This window comes from Polypterus senegalus, chromosome 9 (genome assembly GCF_016835505.1).
Source record: "Polypterus senegalus isolate Bchr_013 chromosome 9, ASM1683550v1, whole genome shotgun sequence".
NCBI lineage: Eukaryota > Metazoa > Chordata > Cladistia > Polypteriformes > Polypteridae > Polypterus > Polypterus senegalus.
Window position 1 is genome coordinate 40,515,613 of NC_053162.1, and position 26,254 is coordinate 40,541,866.

General features: G+C 36.8%; 1 protein-coding gene across 1 annotated transcript in view; it reads right to left on the reverse strand.

Moving 5' to 3' along the window:
• Positions 1-26,254, reverse strand: part of fhod1 (formin homology 2 domain containing 1) — a 196,577-nt gene that overhangs the window by 12,570 nt on the left and 157,753 nt on the right. The window contains 8 exon segments of the mRNA XM_039762959.1: positions 1,706-1,896; positions 2,243-2,404; positions 6,054-6,173; positions 7,348-7,530; positions 9,628-9,783; positions 11,234-11,607; positions 11,610-12,230; positions 23,542-23,691. Of these exon segments, the coding sequence (XP_039618893.1) occupies positions 1,706-1,896; positions 2,243-2,404; positions 6,054-6,173; positions 7,348-7,530; positions 9,628-9,783; positions 11,234-11,607; positions 11,610-12,230; positions 23,542-23,691 (1,957 nt within the window).

The following is a 26,254-nucleotide window of genomic DNA, read 5'->3' on the forward strand; positions in this document are numbered from 1 at the left end:
ACACAATTGACATCTTCCATGCTCTCTTTAATTATGATTCTTTATACATCATTGCTCGTCTTAAAAACTGTTATATTTAACCCTATCATTGATCCCTTCTTCTGATTGTTTGATCTACACTGCACTCTGTGGATTACCCTTGCATCCAATCCTTCATCTTGGGTTACTACTGATACAAGGTATTTAAACTGATCCAGTCTTTTCAATAGCTCTCCCTCCAGGATAATCAAGACTCAAATATTTTAATTCATTTCTACTTGTCTTCAACCGTCTAACTTACAAAGTCCTTCTCCATCTATTCTAACTTCCTCTGCATCTCATCCTTTTCGTGCTACACAACACGTCATCAGCAAAAACTATAACTAGCAGGGCATTCTGAAATTATTTTCATTGTACTTTGTGAGGCCTTTATAGATCAGCGATTGAACAAACATAAAATATAAAGACAGCCTACTGCATGGCAACTCTTAGCATGTAAAAACATTCCCATTCACAGCGAGTAGACTTAGACACAACAATTAGCCAAAGAGACACTGAATGAGAGGAAAATGAGTAAATGCAGACAAATCATGTGAACATGAGAAAAATGTTCAAACTGTACATAGCCAATAATTTGGGATGGAATCATATCTCATCCCTGGAACTGGATGCATTTATCTGTCATACTAACCATTGTTACCAACCATTCAAAATCAAAATTCTATCTCAAATAAAATTAAGTAACCCCATTTTATATTTTTTTAAATTCTAGAAAACATGCGTCATCATAAGTGAAATGAACAATGCACATTTTTTATTTTTAAATAAATTGCTTATTTTTTTTTTTTTACAATAAAGCTTCAAAATATTTTAGAGCAGGTCTTTGCCAGGAACTTTATACTAAACAATGCAAACAAAATGTTCACACATATTAACACACCAGTGAAGCTAAGAACTTAAAATAAACACAGTTTGTTAAAAAATGCAGGGCACATGTTCCTTTCAACTCTGCACACCCTCATTCTTGAATAAAAAAAAAACAAAAAACTGCAGATTAACAACATACATGCCACAGTCCTTGTAGCAAAAAAGAAAAAAAAAACCAAAAAAAACAAAAACAAACGTTCCAGAGGAAATCCTATGGAATCATACTAATATAAAGGAATACACTGTACTTATCAACTAATATAAAGGCTTGTTGTCCAAATGTTCTCTTTCCAGTCTAAAACTCAGAAATTAATCTGCAATGACACAACTTATGCTAAAAACAGTTAGGAAAAATCCTGTGCGTGCAAGAAACTGCTTGGCAAAAAATTAGTGTCTTTACTGGCTTTTCTTATCCCAGTAATTCCAAACTAGCTAGCAGAATTTATTACAATAAACATACACTCATTGAATAGACTACATTTACAATAAAAATAATGTGTGAATGATGAGTAGATGTAAAGGGGATAAATATTTGGAATTTTTATTATGCCAGTAAGGTAACGGAAGGCAACCATATTTTTCTGATGATCAGCACTTTCAAATCTAGGTTTGAAATGTCCTCAGAAAATGAGGTATATAAAGCTGTTCTGAAATACAATTAAAACAAACAAAACAGTTTTTAAAATATTGTAAGTAATGTTGCAAACTAATCGATCTAATAATTCATTGTATCTTGGCATTCATACAGCATCTATCCAAACACTTTGTGCTTCTTCAGTCATTAACCTATTAAATTTACCGGTTTATAATCCTCCGATGCACCACCTTCAAGATTATAATACGCTCTGTGCAGTCCTTCAGAAAGTCTGTCATTTTGTTCTTAAGAACAGGTTTGGATTCATGTTTGGCAATCACTTTCAAATTATCCCAAGAGGCCTTGCATTTCCGTTCCAGGTGAACCAAATTTTCTGAGAGCTGATCAAAATCAACCTTATAAAAAGAGACAGAATTACATATTTAAAGATCATGATTGACAATGCACAGTAAGTAAAACTTGTATTGGAAACTTTTAACACAGAACAATCCATATTTAGGAGGACAGTAAGTCTGAGAGTCTTAAACACTCGCACCACTATCCCCATATTGTTTTTCATACGAGTCACTACTACTAAACTGTGACATAACAGTATCAAACAAACATGCTGCTGCTACAATCAAAACCTCCTCTGATAAGTACACTTCTATATTAAAAACACAGCCCACTTTTAAACTTTGAATAATCCAGACTAATAGAGTATAGTGAAATTATGGTAACATTTTCATTGATAAACCTCACCTTTGCTGATCGTGTAATAGCTGGAATCTCAGAATACACATCTGAAGAGTCTGTATAGTTTTCAATCACAAAATTGCAGGTATGGTGCAAGAGTGATTGCCGATGGACAGTGTCTTTAACTTCTACAACTTTCTCCAAGTAGCTCAGCTCAAAGCCCTTTGCCTGGAAAACAACAGGAGAGTTATTTTGTGCACTACAATCTGACTTTGTGATTACCGGACACACAATTCCCACTGATGCAGATTTGTTATTTGTAAAATTATAAAAGTCAAGGGTTAGCCAAGACTGTGGTAAACTAAACATAAGATGAAATTGTAGGAAAGGCCAATATTTCAGGGAGTGGCTAAAATTACCCTTTATGTGTAAAATGTTTTGTCTAAATGCCCACAATATTCAATATTAAAATGCAACTGTCATTTAAAATAGTATTAAAACTATTTTTTTTTTCATTTTTTATTTTGTCTTTTTAGAGCAAAACAAAACATGTGATGGGCATGTTAATATTAAAATAAGCTGAAACTTTCAATCTATTGCACTTGAAGTAATTTAGGTCAGTCTTTTCTATTTTCTCAGATGAATGTACATTTATCAGACTGTAAAAATGACTTATAAGTCTCAGTGTATAGTAATGAATAAGTTAAAATCATGGTTTAATTTCCTTAATTGTAAAACATGTACAATGGAAAACCAATAAGTCGCTTACTGTTAGAAAAAGGTTAAAATGTACCAGTCACTTTAAGCAAAAAAATGTTAATGACTGGAGTTGCTGAAATTAAAATGAATCACAAAGGTTAATTATTGTGTCATGCTGTAGTACTAGTTAAAAATCTTTTGTATAATTAACAATTGAATTGATTATGCATTACTTTTGTTAATTTACACTTATTTTGTACAATAAAGTTTAAAATACAAATTTCCTTTTTTTAACATCAAAGCTTAACAAAGGGTCCTATTAAACTGAAAAGGAACACAAACTAAATATAGAATATTACATATTATGATACCTATCTAAATCTGTGGTTTAGCTGTATTTAAGATTTCAGGTAATTCTCCACCTTTGTTTAACTCTGAGAAACCCAGATATACTAACACCTTGTACAAAAGACATTAACTACTACTGCATACAGTTCTAAGAAGGGAAAACCACAGTACCAGTGAAAACCACATGCAGGCATTAAGAGGATGTGCGGAATATATAGAGACAGCAACCAGTCATGTAATTTGAATTTAGGTTTCTAGATTTGTGAAACAACACTGCTAAACAATGTACCACCCTAAAGGAAAGATGTCAAATTTGCTAATGATTGCATAAACAATTAGACAGTCTCAGGCAAACATGTTTTGTTCAGCATACATAAATGAGACAGGATAGCTCATTAACATACTTTGTACACAAAAATACCCTAGATCAGGCATGTCAAACACGCGGTGCGGTTCGCAACAGAAATCTGTGTGGCCCGCATGACAGATCCTAGTTAGCACTGAACTTGTACAAAATGATTACTATTGTTTGTGATTGAATCATTCTGCATCTTCGGAGTTACTTATTGACTTTTCTTACTTCTGCCTTCTAACAAAAGCGCGTTTTCCCATGGCATTACAGTACCGGAAAACGTCATCTGCTAGTATAGCCATGAGCCTTGACCAAAGTTAATGAGCCGCAATGCCAGAACTGAAGTGCTAGGCTGCAGCAGCGGGCAGCAGGGGCACCTGCACAGGGCCGCCACGCCAATATATATTGAATATAAAACAGAAAGAGAAAATAACGACACAGCTGACGGCAATGTGGCAAAAAACATTGTGTTTCTTGTTATAGTACGCTATATTTACTAATGTCGCAAGAGTCGGAACAGTAAGCTGTATGTAGTATAATGTTCTGCCGTAATGAGAATATCATGGGCTGCCACTTGGTTTTCAAGTTACGGAGACCCACATATAGAAGTGAGTCATGAGCACGAGGAGGCTATGCAGTTTCCGCAATGGATGTGGCCATCCACCGTGCATAAGATACCATATTGACATTGATGGGCGAAGGGGCCACTGATTCTTTCTCTGCCCAGGGTCGCCACGAGCCTAGAGCCGCCCCTGCTAGGTTACACTACTGGCTGGGCAAATGAGACTGGCCACTGGGCAGAAATGACCATCATGAGTAGTAATAGCTTGCATATTTTCATGTTTTTTTGTTCTAGTTTTATGTAATTTTGTGCTAGTATTGTAACAAACAGTTAGTGCAGAGTACAGCTGAAGATCTGAAGTGGACGCGAGAAGTTGATGAGTTGTTTATTAAACGTATTTTTGTGATTCTGAGTTTGTCAAATTAGTGTAGGTCAGGTGGCTTTTTGCATATCGGCTTATTTTACAATATAAACTTGAAGTAAACTTAGTTAAGTAAAATCTGATTTTTCGAGGATTTGTTTTCCAACTTTAATTACTGAGCAATGAATTCTGTGAGTGCTTTAGTGATTTCAGTTCATAGGAACAGGACTTTGCGCTGTTTACGTCACCATACCCTTACAATGTTGAGAATGCGCCAGAGAATATCCAAATGGAATTGATTGAACTGCAGGCAAAACACAGCGAAGCGGAAGCACTTACCTTTGTGAGCAATTGTTTTCATTAATGAAAGCTACCAAAACCCCACATCGCTCAAGACTTACTGTTGAGCACCTTTCATCCCTCATAAAAGTTGCAGCTGCACAAGATTTCAAGCCTGATATTGAACTGGTTACTAACAAGAGATGCCAAGTGTCAGGACAAAAGAAATAGATCTCACACTGTAAGACTCCAATATAAGCAATGAATATAATATAATAATGTAAGGACCTAGCTAAGAGGCCAAGACTCTAATTGTACGCTGTTGTACGGAGATTGGATGAAAATAAATTGCCTTTCTTTAAACTTTAAGCGTTACATTTTTTAAAGTTTTCAGTATTGGAAAGAAAGCTACAGTAACTTTGTATAATAGTATTTGTTACAGTGCGGCCCGCTGACGCACGTATGGCGGTTGAAGAGGCCCACCAATGGAAGTGAGTTTGACATGCCTGCCCTAGATTATAAAAACCTAAAATGTTAACCTACTTATTTTATCAATTAAGAATTAATGACAAGACGCACCATTAAAAAGAATTAGGAAATATCATATCCATGAAGTTTAATAAATGCTAGAAAAACAAGATATCTTTCACAGGCAAGAAATTTGATACCCTTTAAATGCATACTTGTGTATAGGTTTCATATGCAGACCATTTAAGTGCATTTTACTGTGTGTTTCACTTATAGTAAATCTTTTAAGTCATGTAAAGAAACTACATGGCAACTCATGCATAAACGTTAAACTTAATTCTTTCTCAAGTCAAAACTCATATTATTTTCACACATATGTATTAAAGGAAAAACAGATCACAGAAACCTTCAACATTTACAAGATGTGAAAGTCACAGAACTGCAATCTCTTGCTTACTTTGGCCAAGTACAAAATATAAAATCACCCTAAATTCTTTATAAAATTATTACTTTTGAAAGTACAAATATTACTTTTATTTTTTTTTTTTAGTAATTTCACATTAGTGGAAAAACAAGAGATCAAAAAGCAGTGCTGAGTCAGCATACATTCAGCCAGCACATTTAAAGCATAATCAGCATTCAGAATAATTAGTGTAATAAAAATTACTAATTTTAAATTGCTTACACACACACACACACACACACACAAACATGCTGCATTTTTTTTTAAACTGCTACTTCTTGTGATGGAAGAAAATGCACACATGGTACATACTATAAGTAAATAATCATGTCCAGTATCACTTACATTGCTGCTGTTGAGGAAGTTTCCAATTGCCAAAAGTGTGGCTAGAATGTTCTTGAAGGTTTTATTTTTTGCAAGTTGCTCCATTCCCAACTTCAAGTCAAACAATGGCTCTGCAATCTCCTACAATTTGAAAGATAAACACAATAACAGAACCATTCTAAAGTGTGCCATTTAAAAAATAACAAAATTATCAAATAGCATTCTAATGAAATGAAAAACCGCATCTTAAACATTTAACAAATCCGATTTTATAAACTCTAAATTCACACAAAGGCTTTCTGATGTTCTGGGATCTCCCAATGTCTAAAGATAAGCATATTAGTAGTTAAGTCATGCATGTTCTGTTTTTCACTTATGGAAAAGCAATGAGCAGCTACTTGTATAACTCTAAATAATGACATTCTTTTGGCCGACTCCATAACAGTGTACATATGTATGCTATGAGAAGACATCTTAACCCTAGCACTACTATTATATATCCATTTTTCAGAATACACTGGGTATGATTAACCAGACAACTTGTAAGAAAACAATGCTAACACAGTAAGTAAGGCCTTGGAATCTCTATACAGACAGTGACTAGGAAGGGAATTAATCCTACACTCCTAGACCCATGAAGTAACAAAATTCAAGTGCACTGTCCCTTCATCTAATATGCTCAGAATTGTTCTTGTCCATGTAGTACATTTCATGTAAAAACAGTGGGGTCTCAAAGGGCAATACAATTCAAAACATAATGTTAAGAAAACAATTGAATTAGACATTTCTCCCTTTTCTAGAGGAAGGCTTCTTCAGAACAAGAGCACAGAAATGCCTTAATTTCCTTTTTTTTAAGCTCCGGTTGAAGGGTTGGTTGAGGGTCAGGTAGGAGGAGAAGGCAGTGGCAGGTAATAATTCTCTGTTTTTTGATGTTGTTACTTCTCCTATAAAACTAATGATTTGATACATCTGTATTTATTTAAAAAAAAAAAATTGAATTAGACCCCGAGTTGAAAAAATAAAATGGCCCAATGCTGAATCCAAGAGATATAACATAAGTTGTTTAGAACAACACTGAACCAGACAGGCCAGATGGCCTGTTAAAAATATTAAAGTGATTATGGATTCACAGAAGACAAGAAACAAGTTGCAGAGGACTATCTCACCTATACACAAAAAGCTAAGAAAACACATTACAAACATTAGATAACTGCTACATTTCAAGGAAGACTGATCATTCATTAACAGGACCAGATTTACTTCAACATTTAGAACACCAAGTGTCGCTCTGAACAATGTTTTGGGAGATGCTTACCTTCTCCATGTTTTCATAGTCCAGTTTAAAAGCCCAAAGCTGCAGTCGAGCAGTGAGGCCACTGATTGAACTCAAGGTCAAAAGGAATTGCTCTGCTGTTCCAAGAGGAACATCTGGGTTAGCTAGCTGAGCCTCCTGAATCCTTTGCTTTTCTTCATCTGTAGGTATCATGGTTAAAATTTTCTATAAAACAAAAATTGTAAGTAAAAGCATAAGATACACCTAGAAGAATCAAGGGGTGAGGGATTTTAGGTCACAAGAAAATAAAAGAAAAAGGACAATAGTAAAAAAGAAAAACAAATAGCAGTAGTAATACTGGTACAGAGTACTGTAAAATTCTTAGTGCCTGTCTAAACAACTCTAATACCATGATAAACAAGAATGTATTAAATATTTGTTACAAAATTTCCCCAAAAAGTTAAAACTCCTTATACAGACTCTTGTCACTCTTTCTTTACAATGTTCCAAATATACTGTAAATTTTTAGCCCAGAAGTTATAATTCTGTTTTTTGAATTTCTCTCTGGATATTTACATTTCAACAAGCCTTTTTCTTTACCTCACATAGTTTGTAGAAGTCTCAGCTAAATAATTTAATATACAGTATGATTATGTAAATACAAGCAAAATATATGTTTAAAATGAAAATGGAGCAAAAACTAATTACACAACCAACTAATAAATAAATTTACTCTATATGTGGTTTAAGGTGTATATCTACTGTTTCAGATCCAAGTCAACATGGATGCCGAAAACTGAAGAAAAAAATCAAGTATCATTCTATCATTGAAGTGCTAACACAAGAGAACAATAAACCTTCAGAGATTCATTCTCACCTAGTCAGCATGTATAGGGCAAAAGGCAAAGGGTTTATTAGTTAAAAAAAAAAAACTTGTCAAAGCAACAAACACTTACCCCCCCAATTACAATATATATGTGTGTGTATATATACTGTATACTGTATACATACACACACACAGAAATCCCTATATATGCAGTTTGTGCATACATGTAATTATACTATATGTGCAATCCTATATAAAAGCGGTCGGGATTGTCCTTCCGTCCCGTGAGTGCTACGCAGGCGCAGAGTTTCACACACGCCCCATCCATTTTGCAATGCACGATGGGATTTGTAGTTTCGTTTTTCCAGGTAAAAGATGATTTTCTACTCCAGACTGTGCGATATCTTCTTCTTCTTTCTTACTATATAAAAGCGGTCGGGATTGTCCTTCCGTCTCGTGAGTGGAAGGCGTATCGGTATTCCGCTTATCACAGATTTACTACTTGCAGCTTGCGGTATGAAGCAACATGATGTGAGCAGAGTTCTGGTGCTCCCATCGTTCCCTTGCTTTTGTGCGCGATGCGCTGGAAAAATAGACAAAATTATGTCTTTGGAAATAATTAATGTTGATGGAGTACAAATGCCTCACCGCGTAGTAAATATCAGAGGGGTTCAAAAGGGCGACCTCAATATAGAAAAAAAGGTTTTAATTTCATCACAAAATAACAGAAACTACGAGTATTAAAGTAATACCGCTCAAATGCAATATAACCAAATTAATGAGTTTGTATAAAATATCAAATTGATCTACATATTGAATTGCCTTAAGAAGTGGTCAACTTAAAAGTTGGCCGCCTTAAAAGGCGGGTCAGCCTAGTATATAATATAAGCACACCACTACTATTCATTATTTTCCTTACGGTGGACTCATGATCACCTTTATTAACTAATGCATGAAAGGCCAGGACTACCTAAAGTACTGCCACACTGTCATTGAAGTTAGTTTCTTAGAAGACCACTCCTCACCAAAAGACTATACACTATCTACCATAACGTGTACTAAAAGAGGTCATCATTTTTAGAATAAGTTTTATAAATCGTTTTAACATCCACAAGAACACAGGTCTTTGTTGTGCTCCTATGGAGAGACATTTCTGAAGATCTTAGTACAAATTGTATTATTGTAATCATTTACATATAATTAAATAAAGCATACTGTATACAAACTACTGTAATATACAGTGCCTCTAGAAAGTATTCAGAATCCTTCACTTTTTCACATTTTGCAATGTTGCAGTATTGGCCTAAATTTGTTTAAATTGTCTTTTTCCCCTCATCAAACAACACTCAATACCCCAAAATGACAAAGTAAAAGTAGGATAGGAGATGTTCATCAAATAACATTTGAAAGGTATCAATAGACTCTGCTCTGCTTCAGTGAAACGTTAGTGTCCGTAGAGTAATCTGGTTTCCAAAATAAATCGCTAATATCCTTACCTCAATCCCCTCCTTATTAATTGCAAACTCATCAAAGTTGTTAATTGCTGTCTTTATTATGTGCACTGCTGGCAACACTGTCAAACCGATGTTGATTGCATTGCTCCTTTTTGGATCCAGGACAACAATTACCTGTTTCTTGACTTCAGCTGGTTTCTGGAACAAGGATAAAAAAAAAAAAAAAAAAAAGTTTAAATGAATAATTGTTTGAAGTAGTTTTTTTATCCTAGTAATCCTACTACTACTACTACTACTACTAATACATTTATAATGTGCTTTTCCCATGCTCAAGGCACTTAATGAAATAATGGTTATAAGACAGGAACCAGTTTGGTTGGAACACCACACTGAACCAGTTTAGTGTTGTCAATCAGATTAAACCAAGTATGCAATTTTCACAACTTTTCTGGTTTCTACTAAGTATAAGGAAGTTCTACCAATCTAGGAATGGCCGAATGAGGATCTGGTCCTGTTTTAAGGGAGTAGCCTACTATATATTATCAAACAAATAAGAATCTTATACTCAAAGAATTATTACCCTAGTCTTAAATTTTGTCTTTTCCCAATGACTTTGGATTCTAAAAGGTTAAATGATTCCTGGAACAGCATTAACGTATATGTTTGTCTCCTTCTTTGCCAACTGGCCTTACTTTAGTATATTTTGCCACCATTATTATTAAATTATTATTATTGTTATTAATAATATTTTATTTCAGTAAAATAATTCACATTATCAAGCCGAATACAACAAATTACTTCATAGTCAAGCTAGTAGAAAAAAGAAAACTACTAAATATCAGAAACACCACTATTAAAAGAACTGAAACATACCAGCTGTAGAATTACAAACTTAGATAAGAAGTGATTTCAAAGTATAGAGGAATGGTTCTTTCCAAATGTGCTATGCAAAAAAATATACTGCTAACAATGTCTTTCATCACAAGGAACTGCCTATGATCCATCTAAGCAGCACTTGACAAAGAAGAGGAGCCCTACATGTTCATACATGGGATGATGCATGTAACAATGCAGTCCACTTCTTTGATATACAGTAATTTGCTATCTTTGTCTATTCCAATACGTTTTTGACCCTGGCCTCTCTTTTCAGTCTTTTGCTAAATTACTTGAATTATACACCAGTCACATGATGAGAAGGGGCAAATGAAATAAAAAGAAGCAGCTTGGATAGTGATATTGCTCAGGCTTTGTGAACCTAGAACCTTTGCTAAAGTCCCATTAAAGCTCTTCAACTACCTTTTCTTCTGTTAAAGATTCTAGATGCCTTTGCCTATCTTGACCATTTTTTTTGCTTTGCATACAATAATATAATTAATTTTGATTTTATCTTCTTAGATTACTCCTTTCATGCCTGTGAGTCAAGGTGTGTATCTCAACAAAGGTTTAACAAGTCAGCTGCATTGAAAAGGACAGCATGTAATGCTACAGTCCTGTGGCTTGGCTTATCCTCCTTCTGAGGATATGCTTGCCTCGCTGGGTGTGATGGGCTAGTACATACTTGATACAGAGATCGCAAAGGAGTTCTCTTACTGAATAAGGTAAATATTTGAATACTGCAGAATTATGTAGTGCCACAAGTAGGTCCTACCTTAGAAGTAGCAAGCTCCTTAGCTTTAGACTCAAACAAATGTTCAAGTCGGGTTGTGTCCACAGTAACCTTATCTAAGGATGCCCACAATGTGCCATGTCCAAATTTGCATTTCCTTGGTCCTTCTGGCTGTTTCAACTCTTGCCAAAACAGTTTCACAGTCTTCCTTTTTTTTGTAAGGGGCAGTTCAGGAGGGGATGTCAGTGTAGAAGTAACATAACCAATGGGTGGAGGAGGCATACCGGGTGGAGGTGGAGGAGGAGGCGGCACACCAGGTGGAGGTGGTGGAGGAGGAGGCACACCGGTTGGAGGAGGTGGGGGTGGAGGCGGTGGAGGAGGAGGCACTCCGGGTGGAGGTGGAGGTGGAGGGGAGAAAGTACACCAGATGGTGGAGGTGAAGCAGTAGTTCCAACAAACTGGGTTGCTCGTGTGGGAATCACGCTGCCTTTTGAAACGTCGCCATCAAAACCATCAATGTCTAAGACATCAATATCTTCCTCATCCAAGAGGTCTGAGAAATCTAAATCCTTAATCTTTAGTGCCCTAGAACTGGTTTCCAGTTTATCCCATGTAAAGTCAACATCCTTTGATAAAGGAGTCATGAGTGTTTTGTCCAAGTTTTTGGTATTTATTTCTGAGTCAATACTATATTGTGTTCTCAGGGTTTTGGGTTGCTGCTCCTCGCTCAGCCTGTCCTTTACTGCTTTAACATCGATACTGACATTGTCAAGGTTGGGGTTCCACTGTCTTTCACACCCTTGCTGGTACTGGTTTTCCAGAGTACAGATGCGGCTTGCCAAAGTAGTATTGTTAGATATCAGTAGAATATCTGCTGGAGGCTGCTTCCCTGCTTCTTGTCCCTCCTCCTCAGCCATGCTGCTGCATCGTGTAAAGGTAGCTGGCTTGTTTTTGGCATACAACATGTTCAACTTAAACTTCTGTTCACTTGAAAGGGTACTGTGCTTTTCCAGACTGGTCTGCCGTACAAGTCCTTTAGCTGTAGGGAAGATAATATTAACCAGATAAAAAAAAAAAAAAGACATTCTGAAAAACATAACTAAGACAGAGACATTTCAGTAGAGTGTTAATTGTGTAACAAAACAGAATTTTTTTTAATTTTATTTAATAAAAGGAGAATATTGAGGAAGATCATAATTAATTTAGGCAAATTAGCTTAAAATGTAATCCTGGAAAATAAACAAACTGGGTTATTACAGAAAAAAACAAATACATACTGTATCAATTTTATACTAATCTAAAAAATTAATATCATGCAATTTGAAACATGTTCAATAAAAGGTTCTATGTAAATAGATAAAAAAAACCAAAAAAACTATAAAAAAAAAAATATTTTCAAAATTTGTTAAAAGGTTTAGGAACTACCAGGGAACTGGAGGAAGAATATTAATCTGATATGTGAGTCACCATACAGTAAGCAAGAAGCACCTATACTAATTGTTGGTACTTTCATCCGTCTGATAGTGCCCAGCAGCTAATAGTGTTTGGCAACAGCTCCATACTACATTTTTTTCAGAGCGTCAAGCAAAGAAATAGCAAGGGCATTAGCCGTGCAAAACAATTACATTTAAAAAAATAAAAACAAAAAAAAAGGTCTCTGCGGTAGCAGTCAGATTTCAATATGTATATGACTTATTCTGGGTACAAGTTTATTTCCATTGGGGTTGTCAAACACTAATCTGAAGTAGGAATATACCTGCATTTATTTTACACACTTCTTAAATATTTTAAATATAATTCAACTTTAAAATCTCTCTACTGGGCTTTGAGTTACTGCAGTTGATACTCTTTGCTATTTGCTGGTAGATGACTAGAGTCACAGTCATGATTGGGTTCCAACCAAAATTTTGCAAAGACACGCCACTAATGACAAAGCAACCACTATGCCCATATAATTGTAAGAGCCAAATATTTTAATTTAATGTTAGTGGCAAATATACCTTAGTTTTTGTGTAATTTGAGTAGAATGTAGCTTTCACATAGCTAACAGAAAATTTTGTTTTACCCTCATAAACTGACAATTTAATGGAATGTTCTTAATGCTCAGCTATATCCCTGTGTTACAGCAGAATGCTCTCAGATTGTAGTTAAAGAACCAGAAAGAAACATGAACTGTTAGACAGAAAAGCGTTAAGGGCATATTGTTTCCTGACCATTAACATTACATTCACGCTACTATTCGGCAATTCTAGTGTATGTGATAACATATAGAAACTTTAAGAAACTTACCTAGACACTTAAGACTTGAAACATTATAGGCAAGATGTTTTCTTTTTTGTATGTATTATCAGCTTTCTTCTTTATTTTTTGTGTAAATTGTTTTGCTTTGAATTTATGTAAAACCTGTAAAATGAAGACACTTGGACTGTGTGTGGAGTTCTTTTTTTGTACGAGTCATATTAACTGTTGGAGTGACTTTCTGGTAGTTGCATTTTGAACTGTTGGGAAACCCTCAACAAGCACAGCTACACTAATTAAAAAAAGAACATTTATTATAAAAAATAAGGAGAAATTAGTTTATGTAATTGCAATATACAGCTACACTTGTTCCCAATACAAAGGAACAGAAAATGAAAGTACTTACTCAATTACACATGTAACATATATATGCATTAAATATGAATTTTGCACACATTTGATGCTTTAAATCCTCATATATATTTTGCTTCGGCTGCCTTGAATTCCCCGTTGGATGAATTTTAGATATGCAGCATATACAAATAAACATTTTATGTAAACAATGTAACACCTGCTGTTAGGAAGATTTTCACAGCAATCAATACCGCAAAATGAAATTTACATGATGGTTAAATGTACAAGTGGCAATGGCAATTCTATAAATATTAAGATTGGCAATTTAAAAATCAGAAAACTCTTTACTTTTAAATTAAGCCCATTTGGATTTTGTATGGTTAGCTTATATCATTATTTATAGTAAATAATGAGGAAACATTTAAAGAAAATCACATCACAACCTTTAGTATATTGCTTTGTAAAGCACAGAAAGTCTCAGTTTATACACAAGACCCTATATAGCGAAAATAATTGCTCTCAATGTCTGAGTGCATCTGACACTACTAATGCATGCATAATTGACACTACTTCACACAAAAAAAAAGTTCTCAGGAAAAATCTAAATTTTTAACTGTGGAATGAACTGAGGCAGCACAGTGGTGCAGTGGATAGCGCTGCTGCCTCTCAGTTAGGAGACCCAGGTTCACTTCCTGGTTCCTCCCTGTGTGGAGTTTGCATGTTCTCCCCGTGTCTGCGTGGGTTTCCTCTGGGTGCTCCGGTTTCCTCCCACAGTCCAAAGACATGCAGGTTACGTGCATTGGCGATTCTAAATTATCCCTAGTGTGTGCTTGGTGTGTGGGTGTGTACGTGTGCGCACCCTGCGGTAGGCTGGCGCCCTGCCTGGGGTTTGTTTCCTGCCTTGCGCCCTGTGTTGGCTTCAGCAGACCCCCATGACCCTGTAGTTAGGATATAGCGGGCTGGATAATGGATGGATGGAATTAACTGAAAATGTAGGATTAAATGTTAGAGCACTTTCTCATTGATCAAGTCAATTTGTGTATGCACAGCTTTCAGTTTTTGTGAAGGACCATATTTTCAAGTGTAATCTTCGTTAAAGCAATTTTCACCTGCATCTTTTAAGTAACAGACTACCATTCATGAGCACAACATGCTTTACAGATGCATTGTAAGCAAAGAAAATAATTGTTAATAATAAAACATCAAACCACATACAGCATAAATTTCAGGTGCATGCCTCTTGTTGGTACTTTATACATTATTATTCTGAGCAACTAATAGTCTGATTTTCTTCCTTGTATTGATTTTTCATTGTTTGCTTTTCTCTGTCTCTCACTCTCTCTGAGAAATACTGTACAGGCAGATACTTATCCATCATGCAGTACCATCAGGGAGGCGTATGATTGGCCCCATTATCTGCTCCTGACTGAGGGGGTGTGAGCAGAGGGGCTGTTTGCACAGTGGCTGTTTGCTTAGAAGATACGGACGCGCCTGTAAAAAAATGCTGAAAGGCTACCTTCACATTGATCCCTTCATCGCGCCGCTTTATCGCGGTGCTTGTATACTTAAAAGGGCAACAGCCCTTTTGATTTTTGATTGTTTACTTTACTCTCTCGCTGACATTCTCCGTTCCTGACGTGCACCTTGAAGAGGAAGATATGTTTGCATTCTTTTAATTGTGAGAAAGAACTGTCATCTCTGTCTTGTCATGGAGCACAGTTTAAACTTTTGACTAAAGGCTGTTATTTCATGTCTAGAGGGCTCTAAATGTTAAAAAACGTATTTAGAAGGTCGTAAACAGGTTTTCAATGCTCTAACTGCGAAAATATTAGATTTATAAGTAAAGAATCCTACTTCTTGGAAATTCATTTATCTGTCTGGAGCGGATCAACCGCTATAAACGAGGGTTTACTGTATAACTGTGCAGAGAATATTTATAAACAGTGTGGGAGAGTATCTAAGAGCTTAAAATATATAAAAATAACCATACAAACATATGGATTTTCACCTATCGCCAGGGGGTCTGGAACGCAACCCCCGCGATCGAGGAGGGATTACTGTACAAGTGCTTTGGATTACAAGCACATTTACAGAATTAATTATTCTCACAAACCAAGGCACCACCGTACAGAGTCAGAATCAGTTTTCTTTTCTCACTGAGCCCCAGTGCATCTCTCTCCTGTTCACCCTTTGGGTCTTCCAGGCAGGGCTGAGACGCCAGCAAGCGCATTCAACCAAACTGCCAAAGGTTCTGACAAAAAAAACAGGCTGCAAATCCCTTGCACCTGACCTCCACTGGGAGACAACTAGCTCTCCATCTTGACTGCTAACACATGCTGACCAGTTCCATGTACTTGGACAGCTTCCTTTCGAAGGCTTTGTCTAAACAATCTTCCCACAGGACTTTTAGCTCCAGAAGAATGATTTGTTTGGTGAATTCAGACATCAGGACAATGTCTGGCCGCAGGGTGGTGGCTCTGTGGCTGGGGAAGTTCTGCTGCTGTCCAAGGTCAACCAATAACTGCCAGTCACATGCTGATTCCAGGATGCCTGCAGATGATGATCTCTTGTCGGGCTTTGTCTGCTCTCCAGTTCTTAAAAAGGTGATGGTCTTCTTAGAGGGTTAGCACCGCTTTGCCCACTCGCATATTGTGCGGATTGCTTCAGCAATGGTCTTCAGGACCTGGTCATAACTCCATTGATACCTTCTCTCTCCAAGTGCTTTTGTACAGCTGCTGCTGAGGATGTGTTCTATGGTTCCTCACTTGAAACAAAGTGGGCATGCTGGCGACTCTGTTATGCCCCTTGTGTGTAGATTTGACAGGCTTGGTAGCATGTCATACTGCCTGGATGAGAAAACAAATGCGGTGAGGCTCAGTTTTCCAGAGCCCAGACCAAGTCACTTTCCTCTCAACCGCATGTTCCCATCTCATTCAAGCTCCCTTCGGATTCATTCTCATAACCTTATGGGATCTCCTCTCCTCCACTGCTGCTCTCACTCCTGCACTAGATGGTGCCCATCCTTCCTTCTGGAGGTATCTGATTGGGGAGTTAGAAAGGATCAAAATCCAGCTCAGCCTTGAGCAACCACTGTCACCAGCCTCCTGTGATGCAGCCTTGCACTGCTTCCTGAACCGCATCTTCTGCCCTCCACTTCCTGCCAGTCCCCACTTGGATCCCTATGTTGGTCACCATCGGATCACTTGAACCTTTGTACTGTATCACTTCTCTGGCTCTTGATACCTTAAGTTCTTTCTCCAAGGATTGGAAGGGCAGTTGCAGTATGTTAATGCCATAGAATGTGATGCTGTTCATGTTCTTTGGTAGTACCAACCATCTGCGAAAGTGGCTGCTGACATTTCTCTCCAGGTTCTCAACAGTAGAGAGAGTGCGACCTTGTAGACAAAGAGGGGTCCCAGAATTCTTGGTGGAATGCTGCACTTGTAGATCCAGGCTTGGCACTTCCCTGGTCAGCCAGACTTGTCCACAGCTTTCGGCTAACCATCCAATTCAGTATGAGTTGACTGAATGGGTCATGTGTCCCTCAAAGAGCTGTCAAAAACTTTGCCCAAGCTCTTGACTGTTTTCTTTGTGATGGTTGGAATGGCTGTACCTGCCCCTTTTCCAGACCCTTCAGAATCCACGGCAGCTTGGGACTGATTTCCTGGTGATTGTTAGGTTATCCATGCATGTCCTAATGGGTGAGTTTCCTTTCAGCGATTTTCATTCTGGGCCGTATGCACTCTACTTCAGCAGACTTGGTGAGCGTGTTCATGGCTAAGGAAAATAGCGTCACAGCAATTGTACATCCTGTAATGATGCCAATCTCTACCTTGTACCAGCTTGATGTTATTGCTCCTGAAGAAACTCTCACATTGAAATTGTTGTAATAATCAGCAATGAGTTCTCAAATCTTGCTGGGGACATGATGTTTTGTCAGTGTAAGCTGCACAAGCTTGTGTGGAATGGTACCAAAGGCATTTGCAAAGTTGAGCAACAACACAGCCAGGTTACCTCTGTACTCTCTGGCCTTCCTGATTAGTTGTGTCACCACTCCGGTGTGTTCCAGACAGCCTGGTATCCCTAAAATGCCTCGCTTCTGGACTGATGTATCAATGGTATCAATGTAGGTGCTCTTTGTCAGGCAGGTGCACAATCTCTTGGACACAGTACTGAAGAAGATCTTTACCACAACACACAGCAGGGAGATGAGGCGGAACTGGTCTATCTGGGTGGAGTTTTCCTCCTTCTGTATCCGCACCCCTTCAGCTACTTTCCATTGATTTGGGATCTTTCCTGTTCTCCAGAAGACCAGCAGAATTTTCCATAGACTTAATAGGAGTTTGGAACAATTCTTGTACACTTTATATGAAGTGCCACTTGGTCCTGGAGCAGAGTCTGCCCTTGCTTTGCTGACAACCTCTCTGACTTCCTTCAGATGCAGCTCTGACAAGTCAAACTGCACTTCCAGTTCAGGGGGCTTTATTAAGATGATGCACTCTTCCAAATCCTGCTCTCTTTATGGGTACCTATATGCCTATAATGTTGTGGATCCTCACTGCTCTATGATTTATTTATTTATTTTTTTAAGTAGGGTGTTTTGGAGCTTTTCTTCTCCTCTCCAAACCACTCTGTGGCTATGGTGAAAATAATGGTGGTCATAGCTTGTAGTTTCCCATCAGACTTTACCTTCAATGTTTCCTCCAGTATTTTTACATTGTTATCAAACCATTCCCATAGTGTTGTCATGTTTTATGCAAGGCATTTGATCTGCCTCCTGTAAGACTTGATGCTAGAGGGGTTGGTTTGCAATGCTTGGGAGGTTCCAGGCATTATGGGGTGAGTCCAGGCCTGTCTCCTCCTGCATCTCGCCAGATTGGACACCTGCGCATTGTGCTGCTCGTGGTCCCACCAGACACTTCTTCCTCACTTGGTGGATCTTCAGCTTAATTAATTTATAATTAGAATGCAAAGTAATGTTAAAAAATAAACCCTCACATGTGGTAAAGAAGTAGAATACAAACAAGAGAAAATAAGTCTAAAAATCATGAGAGAGCTATGTGCAGATCCCAGAAAAAGCATTACATTGAAACACATATAAAGAAAACACGAGATTTGCACACACTGACTGCAGCTCCTTTGTGTTAGGGGGGGTTGCAAGAGCATTAATTGAGAAGTAAGAAAAGTGGAGCACTGTGCGAGGAGAAATATTGTCTTTGCACAGTTCTCTCTTTTATTCATTCCATCCCTTCTCATATTTAGTACATGTGTGTCTTGGTGTCTTTTATTAAAAAAAAAAAAAAAATGACAGCACCCAAATACAAGCGAACGATTTGACCAAGATGTTGGACCTCAGAATTGGTATGAGATGGTCCGACATTAAAACTATTCTAGAAGAGAAACTACGAGACCTTATTTTACTTAATGACATAATACAGCAAGGTGTGGATAGCATCAGCTGTGTCAGTACCAGAAAATAAACCCAAATGCTGTAAAGATGACAAGCCAATGAATGCTTTGGAGTAAGACCATGGCAACTCTCCAAAACTGGCTCAGCAGCTGCAGAAACATAAACCTACAATTTTTCAGCCCACTCTCTTCAGAGATTAGATTCCTACAAAGATGGGTCAGCTGCTTTAAAATTAACTCTTTAGCCTGTTAGAAACATCACAAATGCAGAAGGATAGCCTCATCCAACTAATTCTTGTTTCCCTTACCAAAAAGGATTATAAATAAGATATCAGGATGCCAAACATACAAGTGCAACTGAAAGCAAATTCATTTTCTGTCATGTCGTTGCTGTGGATGCAATACTACTTTAAGTTATATCAGCCTAAAACTGCCCTAAACAATTTAAAGTAAAACAACATGTACTACTACGAAACAAGAACACAGCCCATTGTCCAGCAGTTTCTTTGTGTTGGGGTATGTTCTGCATAGATATATACAGGTACTTTATGCAGGTTTTCACAGGACAGCTAATTCTATATCAAGCAATCTATTCTGAGAGTTGTATGAATCAGTTGCTTATCAAATATATATATATATAAAAAGAATTAAATGTTCAAATGTTTTTGACCTCCTCAGTTGAAAAATTCTACAGTCTTCCAGAATATTTAGCAATTATCAAATATGTAAGAACCAATCTTTTTTCCCCACCAGTGCAGTCTGGAGAGTCTCTCAAAACCTTCAAAATTCAATCAAGCTGCCTACAGAGATTTTGCTCAGGAAAATGTTTACTTGGCCTCAGGTTTGGATTACAACCACAGGGGAGGGCTATTAACATTGCTCAGAGAGGGAACCACAGGAACTCTTCAGCATTAAATCTAATTTTTGTATTGCCATCTAGACACAGGAAAGTTGTACCATCTGAACAGTAAATATAGCAAAAAACAAAAGATAAAAACAGACCAATGCTAGGGTAGGTGGTGTTATCTATGCCACAAAAATTCCTCAACACAGTGTCAGCCAGTGAAGACTAGAGTATCTAGACAAGGTATTCTACAACTTGCTTGGCTATTCATACTTTCATCTATACATGACCAAAACCTGTTTTAATTTAGTTGGATCAGTTAGCCCATCCTAAGCTATCATAAACCCTGTAAATGACAAGGTACACTAGGATAAAGGCAGCAAAGGTTCAGTATATGAAGAGAAAATGTGAAGACAATACACAAACTAAATCCATACTGTTTTGCACATGAGACAGTCCCTAAAGTGGCACAAATTCCACAACACTAAGAAATTAAAGAGTGTTAGTTATTTAATGTTGCTTTCTAATCCTAATCTCACTCTTACTCACTGTATCATTTCTTAAAACAACAATATAGGATTTTAATTCTTAGCTGAACTGTTTACACCAGGTTTTCCATCTCCTTTCCATCTCTAAACTTACTTATATACTGCATATCTGCACAAAGTTCTATTAAAAGCAGTTATGCACTCACATGTGCAAATGAATGCAGCAAATAAGTTTTTTTTATGTATATAGTTAAACAAAGTAGAATACTTATTTCAGTGAGCAGAAAAATGTGTACCTGAAGAGTCACATGCTACACTCCCTCAGTACCATAAATTTTCTCAATTTTTTGCTGAGCTGTCAGCAACACAGTCTAAAGGGAGTCTGGCTCAGCAATTGCATCACACAGCTGTGTTTGCAGAAATGATTAACATTTTATTTGCTTCTTTTTTGGGAGCATATCAGAAAGTTTGTCTAGACAAAGTAAGGGAGATTCCTTACTCGCTCTTTTACCTCAAAATGCTGCCTGATTTATTCCACAAGGATGGCTTTGTTTCTGGTCGAACTAAATAAGAGCAAAACATCTTACCAAAAAATATGTAGTATACAGGATGAACAAGCAACATCAACCCACAAATGTCAAAAACTTGTTTCACAAGTGGTGCACACCCTGGTGAGGTAATCAAGGTAAATCATGTAAATATTAAATTCTACTAAAAATAATGGAGTATGGAGGGACTGATTAAAGCAAAGGGACACAATACAATTCAACACTGCAAATAAGGAATAATGTACCGGTTGTTGTACTATTACCATCACATAAAATTACATTTGAAGAAGGGAAAAAAAAGGTAGTGATTGCAGTTACTAGTTATTAGAACTCTTACAGCAGGAATAATACAATGAACCGAGCAATACAGTAGTTTTCATACACTAATTTAGTAACACTCTTTACAGGCATTACTATGGTAAGTTAAAACTAATTTCAGCTGTAAAGTTTAGAAATGGATCGCCCATTGTTTTGTTTTGTGGCAAAAAAGGAGAAGTGCAAAGCTGGAGCCTTTCACAAAATATTAGCAGCCTAGTGCCAAGTTCTTTTTTTGCATGGGTCTTTCGCTACAGGTGATAATGACTCAAAATGACACAACTGCACAAGAAGGGCAGTGGGAGAAGAAAGCCATGGGCCTTGTTCTGCTAACCAAGTGCTCTGTTAAGTACAGATACTTAATCATGCCCAAAAGGCCATTATTCATACTGTACCTCTCTCATGTACATAATTAACAGTGCCCCATCTTCATAGATAGATCAATACAAACAGAAATGTACATGTAATATAGTGTAGGGCATACGGCTGTAAGATCTTCTACTCCAATACCCCCAAAATTTGGTGTAGCAGCCTCCCAACCTGGGGGAATTTAGGAAATAGCTTTTCAAGCTATTCATGCTAACATGTGAAAACATAAAATATTTACTCCTCTGGGCATGTAATTATATATTTCCATGTTTAAATTTGGTTTGTAAAATAGTTACAGCTTGAAGCTCTGACTCTAAACATACTGTAGTTATCACACATTACTTTTGAAAACTCTTGACAGACATTTACATTGTGTGTTAAATGTTAAATACACTGCATAATTTCAGGCATAATTTCACTTAAACACCTCTCTGTTCTTCTTAGGACATGTCTCAATTATGCAAGCCTACAAGATTAAAAAAGTGTGTAAAGGAATATGTTACTGTATGAATTTGTAAAGTAACTCTGACTGTAACTTGACTACAGAGATATCATACAAATTTGTAAATTTTTATTTTGTTCTCTATAAAACTTTACATATAAGAAGCTCTATTCAATGATCCATGTGACAGGTGATCTGTTTATTTTTTGACATTTAGAGAATGCTAAGATATAGGTGTGTTAAAAGAATATACTATTTATCTGTTTGTTGATTGGTGTAAACTAAAATGCTTCTTTACTGTGTTAAGGAAATGAGCCTAACTTATTTAAGACACTGCTATGTTACAATAACATTTATTTATATAGCACATTTTCATACAAATAATGTAGCTCAAAGTGCTTTACATGATGAAGAAAGAGAAAAAAGACAAAATAAATAAGAAAAATAAGACAAAACTCATTAACGTAGGATAAAAGTAAGGTCCGACAGAAAAATCAAAAAAAAAATCTCCAGATGGCTGGAGAAAAAAATAATCTGCAGGGGTTCCAGACCATGAGACCGCCCAGCCCCATCTGGGAATTCTAACATAAATGATGTTATAATGCTCTTGTCACAGTGCACTGAGCAGTGCACATGGCAGTCCCTGTCAGGTTAGATGTAATAAAGAACATCCATCTGGAATTCAATCATGACTGTGACTCATGACTACTTTTTATTTACAGTAAATTTTCCCTAACAAAGTGAAAAAAGGTTTTTATAACAGGTTCAAGATAATGATCAAATTTTACAAATAGCTAACTTTTTATAAAGATTTGTAACTAATTCCACTTTACCAATAGAGAATTCAAAAGGGTGTACCACTTCATTTACCAAAAAAACAAAAAAAAAATCTTAAAAACCCATAACAATGCCTGCACTACATAAAAAATAAATAAAAGAAATCAATGTTATTTGTTTTGGCTTAAAAACTTATCAGGTTTCTTTTTTCCACTTTAAGATATTCTGTCCTATCTAAAAACTAGGCATGAGATCAGAACAAATAATTAAAACTGAAATATTTCACATTAGAAATATTTGTTTGAAAATGTTAATATATGCATGAATTTATTTATCCACTGGTAAAAACAGCAGTTCTTACATTCAACACATTCTCATATATTACTTATTGAAAATTTCCCTTCCCTACTAAGATTCACATTTTCTCTTTAACCATGACATTTTTAGAATGCTGATTTAATGGCAAGATTATCTCATGAAAACATGTTTTCTATAGTTGTTGCTTTGTTTTTTGATGTTTGTTTACAGGAATTGGGAAGAAATCACAGTCAGATTTAATCTCTTACCTTGTTCATTATCTGCCGTTTGTCTGTCGCTGGTCTTCTCTTCTCTCTCTAGTGTGCTACTGGTTGAAGATGATCCACTGGAGTCAGAACAGGGCTCCTTTTCATTTATAGCCTTATTTTTGAGCTCCTTGGCACTCAGTAGATCAACACCTACAAATTGTAACATCAATTAGACACGAGTTCTTTGCACTACTTTTTAATCAGAAAAACTAAAAGTGAAGAGGTTAGTTAAGATAAATAAGTGAACGAAATACGAGATTCCATTCATTTTGTACTTTTACATATTTATGTATAACTTGCATGAGTAACAATCCTGAAAACAGGGTGAAGGATAGCTATTAATATTAACCTATATAATATTAGATGTGGATGGAGAATCCTATAAAAAGGGATTATTTTTACATGGTTAAGCTTGTCAGCTAGCTACCAGGCAATATTCTTTGTACAACAGCAATGTTTATGGACAGAATTGTAAACAGCACAAATAACCAAGATAAATATTCAGTCATTTTCCAAAACATCTTTTCTAGCTGTAGTATTTTGACGTTGTTATACGTGTTTTTGTCTTTTATTATTTTTAACGTGAAGATTTCATTTCTGACCATTATTTCCATTTCTACTTTATTTTTAGGATGTTTTTCTTGCTTACCTGACAATTTTATCTGTGTATCATTCCATTCAAGGTCAGAGATGTCATTGTTACTCTTCCTAGAGATATGGCAGCATGTGGTAGGCTTGATATCCTGCTGGGGATGTTCTATACAACTAAAAACTTTACTGGTAGTAGGTTTCTTTAATAAGCAGGCCCTAGCATGGTTTCAACTACAGCACTGGTCTTGTCTTTCAATATCATTTCATAATCTCCCTTCGTTGACAATAATTCTCAGGCACAGTATTGTGTCCATAATATGCCAAGTGAGCATGTGTAGGTCTAGATGTTTAAAGTTACCACTGAATTAAATCTGTTAGGAGAGGTACATGAAAGAACAAATCAGTTACCTGGCTTCTACTGTAAAGCAGCTATGGAGGGGTAAAAGTTTCAACAGAATGCTCTATAAGTATTTATTAACCAATGTGAATTAATATTCTTACATCAACCAAGTACTTACTCCACTTATCAGTCAAAAATTTGCTTTTATTATATGTGTCTTAGTATATGAGCCTCTGTAATGGGCATCAGTTTTATGTAACAATAAACACCCTTAAGGAATTTACTGATCACCATGACAAAAGGCACACAGCAAGAAACAAGTTAGCAAAGTGCAAACAGGGCCCATTTTGATGTAACAGTGAAAACATTGGCTGCAGATTCAGGGTGGGAGGACTTTACTCTGGTTACATTATTTAGGAATGGGCTCTCTGAAGCACTAAAACATGAAATGGCAAAGCACAGAAAATCAGAGAGGAGAGCTGGCTAACCATTTATTATACACGAACCCACCACTACTTTAGGAGCATTAAATGGTATTAATGGGTAAACCGTCACAATCAAAGTATCCTTAGGAACAATTTATTTTTGCCTGCTACTATTGTTCATGTGGAAACTTGATCGATTATAGATTCAGGTTCTGTTGAGAATTTAGTAGTTATGATTTTGCTAAAAAATATGGTTTGACACTTAAGTGAATAAAAACTATTTCTATGCATTTCATGTATTGGTATTGGTGATACAATAGTGAAGAATTTTGTGAAGTTCATTACTGCACCTATAAGGTTGATACTGCACTTTCTTCAATGGTGGAATTGGAAAAAAGTATGTGTTACAATCCTGAAATCCTCCAATCACTGTAGGTTTCCTATGGCTGTGTAAATACTCAGGTTATTGACTGGAACAGTGAACCTACCTCTTACATTAACTTCTTCAGGAGATGTATAAAATCTGACTAATGTAAACATCTATGCTGTGGTCATATAACCACCCTTCCACAAGTTTATTCTCAATTTTACTTTTTTGTAAAGAACAGTCACTAGATCTTTCTCCTCATTGTCCACATGACTGCACAATTACATGACTGGCATAACATAACCTGTGGAGAGAAGCTTGTGCAGGTGAAAGCTATGGTTTACTACATACGGTAAAATATTGATAATGGATTAATTTGCCAATGTAATAGTCCTATAAGAACCAACTTCTTCCTTTGTTTCAAAGAAAAAAATATACTTTACTAGCCAACCCACAGCATAGCATATACCGCATAATTATCAACATGAACAGTCAAAGTGGCTTACAGTTGCTTGTGGACTGTAGCACAGACCAAAGCGAGTGAGGAGTGTTTGGTGACGTGTTGGGGGTGGGCACATGAGCAAGCAATGTGCATGCCTCGAGAGCGAGTGTGGACGTGGGAGGAGGGTGAGAGTTGGCGGGTGGGGCTCTGTCGTGCGTTCCCCATGACGCAGGAGGAGGGTTACAGTTGGCAGTTGGGGCTCTGTCATGCGTACCCCATGGTTGGGCGACTTGGTCGATTATATATATATATAGAAAAGCAGCTGGAACCGAAAAGAACAATGAAAAGTCAACGTGGCTCAGAGGTGCATGTGGACTATAGCACAGACGAAAGCGACTGAGGCTGTGTTTGGTGAGTTGTTGCGTGTGGGCACAGGAGTAGGCAGTGCACATACCTCAAGCGCGACGGTGGACATGGTAGGAGGGTTACAGTTAGTGGGCGGGGCTCTGTTGTGTGTATCCCATGATGCGGGAGGGGGGGTTAGAGTT